Below are 9,600 nucleotides of genomic sequence, written 5' to 3'. Positions count from 1 at the left end.
TGGGTTATTCGAGAGGATTGAGTCAAGCTAGACCCAAGTTTGGACTTCAAATTTATTTTTTTCAGTATTGGATCTCAACTCGACTTGACCATGAACAAATCTAACTACCATAATTATTATCAAATCTGATGCAAATAATAAACAAAATTGAAAATTAAAACATATTTACACATTAATTTCACAGGTTAATGTATTACTTGGAGCTTGAACTTGACAATAATCTTATTATAGGACTTAAACTTTTTTTTTTGTCTAAATTAGTTCTTAGATTTGGCAAATGTTCTCGCGTTGAAGCATGAATTAGTCAATTGTTCCCGCGTTGAGACATGAATTATTTTTTCAAATTGGTCCCTGAACCTGGCAATTAATTTAACATTGGGGTTTGAACTTTTTTTTATCCAATTTTCTTTTTAAAGAAATATCATGGATTAACTTTTTGATCCAAAAAAATTTTAGGTCCCAATATTGGAACAATTGTTAAATTCATAGGTTAGACAAAAAAACATTCAAACTGCAAAATAAGAATAATTACTCAATTCAACAATTACCTTGGACAAAAAGATGTTCAAATATCAATGTGAGAACGATGGCCTAATGCAAGCCTGTTAGACAGTGTGAGTTAAACCCTAATTTTATGAAAAGGGTTAACTATACATAAGATTTTTAAACTATTAGCAAAATTTATATTTTGATAATTTAACTTCAAAAGTTATAAAACAGTTATTAAATTATTAAAAATTTTTATTTAAATCCGATTAGCGTATTCCAAACGAGATTTCGACAATCAATATGTAAAAGAATATACTTAGATCCAAATTGATTTTATGATGAATGCCGAAGATAAAAAAAAAAAAAAAACGGTTTGAGTTTTAGTTGATGGATTAGTCTCTTTCAAAGTTTTAACAATGAGCATGTGTAATGTTTACCTTCATTAAAATAAACCAGATCCGACCTATCTTACGGTAACTAAAACCCCAAAACAGGAAGGTGATAGAGACCGCCGGTGGCGGCTACACCGTCCACGTCATCATATCAACCCCACAACACGACGACTCAGTGGGTCCCTGTCGGCAGCCAGCAAAACACGCCAAACAAGCACCCACCAACGTTGTAACCGAGGCCTACTACACCAGTCACCATTCTTTTTTTAACCCCAAACTCAGATCCACCGCCTCCCTTTATAAACCCTCACATTCCCTTACCCTTTTCTCCCCTCTTTCTTTTCGATCGAAAAGAAAAAAACACCCAGAGTCTCAGATCACCCTGTTCTTTAAATCAAGATGCAGTCAACCAACGGTTCTGATCTGAGCTCAAAGCACCAAAAACAGCAGCCCCCACCGCCGCCGCAGCCACAGCAGCCTCAATGGATGCCGAACCAATGGATGGGAGCTATGCAATACCCGGCGGCTGCTATGGCAATGATGCAACAACAACAGATGATGATGATGTATCCTCCTCATCATTACATGGCTTATAATAACCCTCATTTTCATTATCAACAACAGTATCAACAACAACAGTTGCATAAACAACAACAAGGATCTAATTCAGATGAGGTTAAAACGATCTGGGTTGGTGACCTTCTTCATTGGATGGATGAAACTTATCTTCATAGTTTCTTCTCTCAATCTGGCGAGGTAAAAACAAAAAACCCATTATTGTAATAGCTTGAAGTGATAGATTTAAGGGTTCTTATTGGTTTTTTCAATTTGTTGTAGAGTTTTTAGCTATGAGGTTTTAGATGATGAATCAAATCTTGCTTGAAAATGAACTAATTCTTTGAGAAATTGAGACCCTTTTGTTCAATATACAAGATCTTTTGATGAAGACTTGAAATTGAATACCATTTGTTTTGGATTCTGGATTTAGTGTAAAAGTTATGGTTTCTTGGTAGATTAGCTAATTGTTTACTCATCATACTTTTTGGGTAAAAGTACCATGTTAAATTGTATTTTGCCCCTTTTACTAAAAAAAATGGCAAATTAGTCCTTGTATCTCAGGTCAAAGAGGAAACTGGTCTTTTCTATTAGAAACTTCATCCATTTTTTCAGTTAAAAACTGGGGTAAATGACATGTAGCATGCCATGTGTAACTCATGTTACAGGGACCAGTTTTTAACAATAAAAATGGATGAAAGTTTTAATAGGACTAGTTTGCTCTTTGATCTAATGTACATGGACTAATTCACCCATTTTTTGAGTAGAGGGGGCAAATGTAATCTGACTTATAGTGTAAGGGCCTCCTTAGTACTTTTACCTACTATATTTTGCAGTACTTTTAAAAAAAAAATTATTTGATTATGCAGATAATAATTTCTTGTGAGTTTTAAGTAAATATATTGTTTTTGTCATCATCGTTTGTTTAACATTTGGTATTTGAAAACCCAGGTTTCGTCTATAAAAATCATACGAAATAAGCAAACCGGACAGTCTGAAGGGTACGGATTCGTGGAGTTTAGCTCTCGAGCAACGGCTGAAAAGGTTTTACAGAGCTGTAATGGTTCTCTGATGCCAAATACAGAGCAGCCTTTCCATCTGAACTGGGCTTCGTTCGGTGTGAACGAAAGACGATCTGATGCTGGCTCTGATCTGTCTATATTCGTAGGAGATTTGGCTGCCGATGTAACTGATACGGTGTTGCATGAAACCTTTTCTAGTAAATTTCAATCGGTCAAAGGAGCAAAAGTTGTTATCGATTCGAATACCGGTCGTTCGAAAGGTTATGGTTTCGTTCGATTCGGTGATGAAAATGAAAGGTCGACGGCCATGACTGAAATGAATGGAGTGTATTGCTCGAGTAGACCAATGAGGATTAGTGTTGCCACTCCCAAGAAAGCATTTGGATATCAGCAACAGTATTACTCACAAGGTAACCTAATATTTTATCCTTACTGAGTTAGTCCAAATGTTTCCCGTCACATAAAATTGTAATGGGTGAAAATATAGGGTCCTTTCCGGGTTCTATATGACACCATAAGGGTAATGGTGAGATGATTGATACCCGGGTGGCCTTATTGAGCATTTAAGTGGAATCATATTGTGATTTTTTGTTCTTTGTATCAATTTTGTGTCTTAAAGCTCAGTACCAATTGTAAATTGAATCATTATATCTATATTATCCTTATTATTGGGTTTGGTATTGGCAGGTAGACAAGCATCGAATGGTGCTGTGGAACAAGGTCTTCATTCTCATAATGACTCGAACAATGCTACTGTGAGTCCTTCTCCCTCCATTCGTTCTATCTCACCACTATATTTTACAAATTGACCACAATATTTTGTTTCTTGCAGATTTTTGTTGGAGGACTTGACTCGGATGTTAGTGATGATGATCTTAGACAACCCTTTTCCCAGTTTGGTGAGATCATCTCTGTGAAAATACCGCCTGGAAAAGGATGTGGGTTTGTGCTATTTGCAAACAGGTGACTGCTTCCTATATGTACTTCACCACATTGTAGTACTATCGATAAGTATTCTTATTTGGAGCTCAATCGGTAATGGTACATTCACAAATATCAACAGACATATTCCGAAATTGCATGCAGAGTCATAGGTTTCTGTCAGTTGGTATCATGATTAATATCGTTATTTAATCATGATGCCTGTTGTAATGTAATGTGTTTGCTTATAGGAAGGACGCTGAGGAAGCAATCCAGAGCTTGAACGGAACAACCATAGGCAAGCAGACCGTCCGACTTTCTTGGGGTCGAAGTATTGGAAACAAACAGGTAAATTTATGCCGAAATAGTTATTCTTCGTAGGCAACCGTCTTAAATAGCCTAATTCTGCCTTGCTCATTGCATAATGCTTGGACGATTTATATTTCCGAGGTCAAACCTGGTCCAAGCCTAGGTATAAGAGGCATCTGCTGTCAGAGAATCGAAATAGAATAAAGTTACGTTATATCATGCACATCCTTTCACAAATAGTATAGCATGAGACATTGCAGTGCACCAAAGCTTACTTAAAACCGGTTTTGACAGCGGAGAGCTGATTCTGGAAACCAGTGGAATGGAGGTTATTATCGACGGCAAGGCTATGGTGGTTATGGTTATGGTTACGGTTATGGCTATGCAACTCCACCAAGTCCGGGTCCTAGCATGTACGCTGCTGCAGCTGCCGTTCCTAGTGCTTCTTAAGAGTGGTGAGGTATGGAAGTTTTAACAAGTTATTCATTATTTAAGTAGGATTGGTTTTGATTGCTGCTTTAGCTTGATATTCAGATTACATAAGTTTTGTAGCTGGATTTTGTTTTTGTATCTTTTGGACTTGTTTTTACAACTTTATTAATATGTTATTTTACAATTTTGATTTTGTGTTTGAGAAGAGGTTTTGTTATTATTATGTTGGAGAATTTTCTATAAAAAAAATCGTTCTGCATTTAATTTAAAGTTAACAAGGTTGGACTTGAGTTACCAAATTATATATAGTAAAAGTACTATGAATTAGGAGTTAAGTTGCATTTTGCTCCTTTATTTAAAAATGAGCAAAATAGTCATTGTATATTATACCAAAGAGTAAATTGGTATCATCCATTTATACCGACATAATAACTATATAATGACATGTGATGTGCCATGTGTATTTTGTGCTGATATACGGGATTAGTTTTTAACCGTAGAAATGAATAAAATTTCTAATAAAAAGATGAATTTGTTCTTTAATTTAACTTATAAGGATTAGTTTGTCTGTCTACTTTTTGAGTTCTCTTAGTACGTGACTTTCCATTATATTTTACTAATACCCAATTGTTTCAATTATTTGGTAAACTAGCTTTTCGGTGTTCTTGGAATCGAATTGGATTGATTTGTTGGATCAAGAATTAATGTTCCATACAAAAGTATTGAAGTAGTTATGAGTGAACCATTTGGAATTGATAAAAATCAAAATCAAGATAAACTTATGGTTGAATCGGTTTATTGTTTTTTTATGATATTAATTAATTATTATTATATTGATGATTATATCGATTTAAACAGTTAAATTGAAAATCGGTGACCTAATTGACTTAACTATCTATTCAATTAAAAATCATTGGTTAATATTTGATGGGTATCCATTTTTTTTCGGTTTTAAAACATTGATTAAGGTTTATTTATTTATTTTGGTATCCATCTGTGATGGGTCGAGTAATTAAATATTTTTTCAAAAATAAATTATGTTTCATAGATTTGATATTAATTTTATCAATTTTCAGCATTTGATATGTCTAATGAGAAGTTAAAATTAAAAAAATATATATTAAATTATTATCCCTAGTTAAAATGGTTACACTAGTAGGTTCATTTTTTCTCATTAAAATATAAAAAGAAAATGAAAATGAGTTGATCAAATTTGACATCAAAAATAACAAATAAAATATCAAAGTTGACATAAACATTAATCACATGTTACAAAATTGTATTATTAACCTTGTTTAAAATATCAAAGTTAACAAAAACATTAATCTGATTTAAAATTTGTCACAGGTGTTTGTATTTTCTCAAAATTTAGAATTTAATTTTTATATTCTTATTTTCGAAAATTTAGTCTCTCTATTTTTCATATTTTAAAATTCATGTCCAACTATATTAAAATCTAAATTTAACAAGATAATTTTAACATCATTAAGACTAAATTCCTAGAAATAAAAATGTAAGGATTAAATTCCAAATGTTCAAAGAGTATAGGGACTTTTGGTGTATTTTATTCGTTAATTGAGGTTTTTCCAATGCTGGTGGGAAAATGGAAAACGAAAATAATGGGAAAAATATTTTATAGTTTTTAAAGCTATAAGTATAATTACAATTACAAATAATAATATCCAAATAATTTATAATTAAATCAAGTATTACAAAATATAATTAAATTAATAATCGAAATATATCCAAAACCCATCTAGAATAGTTCTGAAAAGAAAAACCACACGATGAGATGTAAACAATAATAAATCCGGTGACAACTCATGCATAATTTATGTAAGGTATGAGTCGAACTATCATAGTTGTCCAAGGGTCGAATATCCGTCTCACTTAATAGGTCTAACTCAACTTTAGCTGGGTTTGAACAAATTTTCTTGTTTTGAGCTAGTCCAACCCAAATTTGATTTAAATAAATAATTTTTTATATTTAATTTTAATTATAAAATAATTTTATTTTTTTATTAACTTAGTGAATAGTAAAACGTGTTTATGGGCTGGGCCAAGCCACCTAGGTTTGAAAATTTTTTGGAATCAGATCGTGACCCGGCTTGACTCACAAACAACTCAACCAAATGGTACAATGATTATGTCATTTAATATATGGGGTTAATTCAACATACATCCTCAATTTATTATTCAGATTTTAATTTGATTTCAAATTTCCAAACATTTCAATTAAGTCTATAAAGTATCAATATCGTAATAATTAGGTCCTTCCAACAATCTATCCATTAGTTTGAACGTTAAATGGCTACTCAAATATGATGCGAGCATATTTAAAACACATGAATTAAATTATAAATATATGTGTATCTATCGTATTGATAGCTTAGGTATGATGTATCAAATTATGCTTTTTAAATATAAAATCCAAGTCGTCCATATAATAGGTACATATATTTATAATTTGATCCATGTTTTTTTAAATACGCTTCACGTCATATCCGAACTGACTATTAACGTCTAGATTGATAAGCTAACATAAAGACTTGATTGATACAATACTGATACTTTGAGAGCTCAATTAAAACGTTTTAAAATTTAGAAGCTAGTTTATAATTAGAATCGTCGTTTAAAGATAGTTTGGTGCAATTAATCCTTTGTAGATTGTAATGTCACCACGATGACTCGTTTGTGCAAGGAAGTCAATTTTGTATCGATAGTGCTCATATAGACTAGAACAACAAGTTCTAGTTTTTATTTTGGGGTTAATTTTGGTCGATATCAATTGTACTAGAGCGTTTTGATCCGTTTTGATATGTATTAATGCATATCGGCCCGTATTGGTAGGTACAAGATTTTAATATTTTAAATTATTTTTTTAATATTGCATTAAAAATATATAATTATTTATGAATTTTAAATTAATATTTTGATATAAAATATATCTATATGTATGTAATTGAGTTATGTTTACATTTTTAAAAATTAACTATAAATCCAAAACATATGGTATAGATATATACAAAACAAAAATGATATATTTATCGGTAAAAGTATCATGGAGACTCTTATACTAGGAGTTAAATTGTATGTTGCCCCTTACCTCAAAAAAAGAGTAAATTAGTCCCTGTGTGTTAGTTTAAAGAACAAACTAATTCTTTCTGTTAAAAATTTCATCAATTTTTAATATTAAAAACTAGTATGAGTAACGAAATAGCTAGACAATTACACGTGGCGTGCTACATGTACCTCACATTAGCATACAAAAGCTAAGTTTTAACAGTATAAAAGCTAATTTTTAACAGTATAAATGGATAAATTTTTTTAGCAAAAGAACTTGTTTACTCTTTGATGTAATATACAGGGAATAAGTTGCTTATTCTTTAAGTAGAATGAGTAAAATGCAATTACTACAAGTGTCTCTACGGTAATTTAACCTATACCGAATATCTTGCATCCATGACTATTGACTATTGACAGTTGACTATTACAGTATAAAACCCTCTCGTTTTATCATCTTCAACCTCGGGTCCTAACCTCAAAAATCTCTGATAAAACCCTAGCAATGGCGATGGAGATACAAGTTATAACCTCAACCCCATCAATGGAATTCAACTTCGATAGCGCATGTTCATCTCCATACATGACTGCTCCTTCAAGTCCTCGACGCTTCGGCAATTTCCTCTACAGCGTCCCAACCACTCCTACTCGCGTTTCTTCTTTCTGTCCTCACCTTGAAAACGATGGAAGATCCGTCGACGGCGGATGCGAAGGAGGCGACGGTGGTGGGAGTGAAGATTTTGAGTTCAATTTCATTGGGCAGTTAGAGAAAACTCCATTGTCGGCCGATGAACTTTTCGATGGGGGAAAGATTCGACCTTTGAAACCCCAACAGTTGGATCCATTTGAAACAGCCATGGAAGAGAGCCGCAAAAGAGTAACATTACTCAACACTGTTCATAAAAAGAGCAAATCTTTGTCTTCTTTTGGAGTATCCGATGATATTATTATGCTCGAAACAGAGCAAAGTTCATCGAAATCTCAAAAATTCAATGCTAAATCTTCTGTTTTTTCGATTTTTTCGTTACCAAAAGGTAACAAAAAATGGAAACTTAAAGACCTTTTGTTGTTTAGGAGCAAATCAGAAAGCAGAGCAACAATAAGTGAAGATCCGGTTTTGTGTAGGAAAAATGTAAGCTTCCGGTCCACTGAGAGTATCGGTTCGGTTTCGAGCTCGAGGAGGAGAGGACCGGTTTCGGCTCACGAGTTGAATCATGATGTTTTGTATGGGAAAGAACCGGAGGATGTGAAGAATGCAAGTTTTCGGTCTACTGAGAGTATCGGTTCGGTTTCTAGACTGAGGAGAGGACCGGATTCGGCTCACGAGTTGAATTGTGCTGTTTTGTATAGGAAAGAACCGGAGGATGTAAAAAATGTAAGCTTTCGGTCTAGTGAGAGTATCGGTTTGGTGTCTAACTCGAGGAGGAGAAGACCGGTTTCGGCTCACGAGTTGAATTATGATGTTCTGTATAGGAAAGAACCGGAGGATGTGCAGAGTGCAAGTTTTCGGTCTACCGAGAGTATCGGTTCGGTTTCGGTTCACGAGTTGAATTGTGCCGTTTTGTCTAGGAAAGAATCGGAGGATGTGAAAAATGCAAGCTTCCGGTCTACTGAGAGTATCAGTTCAGTTTCTAATTCGAGGAGGAGAGGACCGGTTTCGGCTCACGAGTTGCATTACACGAAGAACCGGGCGGTCTCGGAGGAGATGAGGAGGAAGACATTTTTACCTTACAAGAAGGGACTCCTTGGATGCTTGGGGTTCAATGCTGGTTGTGGAATACATGAGATTTCTAGGGGTATTGGGTCGTTGACACGTGAATGACCAAAGTTTGCTATTTAAGCCCTATGTAAACAAAATAATTTATGTTGATTTTATGATTTAATCAAAGTTACAAAATGGTTATTGAATCATTTGAAAACTTCGTTTTAAATCATTAGGTTGTTAAATTATTACTGTATGACTTTCTCTGTTCGCACTACTTGCACTGACAAAAAATTCTTCTTTTTCTTTTTTACAGTTCTATTTTCTTTGATAAAATAGTTTTAAATATCACGAATTTATGAATCAAAATTCGAACAATTTTCTTCTTCGATCTTCGATGTTGATCATCAAGTCTACTTAGATTTAAGGTATGCACTTCTACTTGTCGATGAGTATTGATCCACTATATCGTTTGTCAAATCGCCACAAACTTAACAGTCCAATGACTTAAATAAAAACTTTCGAATAGTTTAATAATCATTTTATAATTTTTTAAAGTTAAGCAATCAAAACGTAAACTTACTTATACTTTACCTAATAGTCATCTAACTAATAGTATTTTTTTGATCATCTAACTATGAAAAGTTACAAAATAGTTGCTCAATTACTAGTAAATTTCATTTTGGTCACCCAACTATGAAAAGTTATAAAATGG

The 9,600-nt window shown here is 33.2% G+C and overlaps 2 protein-coding genes across 2 annotated transcripts; both read left to right on the top strand.

Annotated features, from left to right (window-relative positions):
* Nucleotides 1–1,145: 1,145 nt before the first annotated feature.
* Nucleotides 1,146–4,325, top strand: LOC105795279 (polyadenylate-binding protein RBP47B). Its single transcript, XM_012624834.2, has 6 exons — nt 1,146–1,637; nt 2,388–2,868; nt 3,146–3,213; nt 3,291–3,421; nt 3,631–3,727; nt 3,983–4,325. Exons 1-6 carry the CDS (start codon nt 1,281–1,283, stop codon nt 4,136–4,138), a joined length of 1,290 nt encoding a protein of 429 aa, XP_012480288.1. The 5' UTR covers nt 1,146–1,280; the 3' UTR covers nt 4,139–4,325.
* A 3,284-nt stretch (nt 4,326–7,609) lies between these two features.
* LOC105795277 (uncharacterized) lies at nt 7,610–9,198 on the top strand. The gene has a single exon (XM_012624828.2). It carries the CDS (start codon nt 7,689–7,691, stop codon nt 9,003–9,005), a length of 1,317 nt encoding a protein of 438 aa, XP_012480282.1. The 5' UTR covers nt 7,610–7,688; the 3' UTR covers nt 9,006–9,198.
* Nucleotides 9,199–9,600: the final 402 nt, after the last annotated feature.

Source organism: Gossypium raimondii, chromosome 3 (assembly GCF_025698545.1).
Source record: "Gossypium raimondii isolate GPD5lz chromosome 3, ASM2569854v1, whole genome shotgun sequence".
Lineage (NCBI taxonomy): Eukaryota > Viridiplantae > Streptophyta > Magnoliopsida > Malvales > Malvaceae > Gossypium > Gossypium raimondii.
Note: the sequence above shows the minus strand (reverse complement) of the source record. Positions and strands in the feature narration are given on the sequence as shown.

Bases quoted from the DNA above. Each gene is read 5' to 3' on its own strand.
- LOC105795279 (XM_012624834.2), top strand. From the start codon at position 1,281: ATGCAGTCAACCAACGGTTCTGATCTGAGCTCAAAGCACCAAAAACAG. The intron at 3,214-3,290 runs GTGAGTCCTTCT...TGTTTCTTGCAG, and splicing joins ATGACTCGAACAATGCTACT to ATTTTTGTTGGAGGACTTGA. The intron at 3,728-3,982 runs GTAAATTTATGC...CGGTTTTGACAG, and splicing joins GAAGTATTGGAAACAAACAG to CGGAGAGCTGATTCTGGAAA.
- LOC105795277 (XM_012624828.2), top strand. From the start codon at position 7,689: ATGGCGATGGAGATACAAGTTATAACCTCAACCCCATCAATGGAATTC.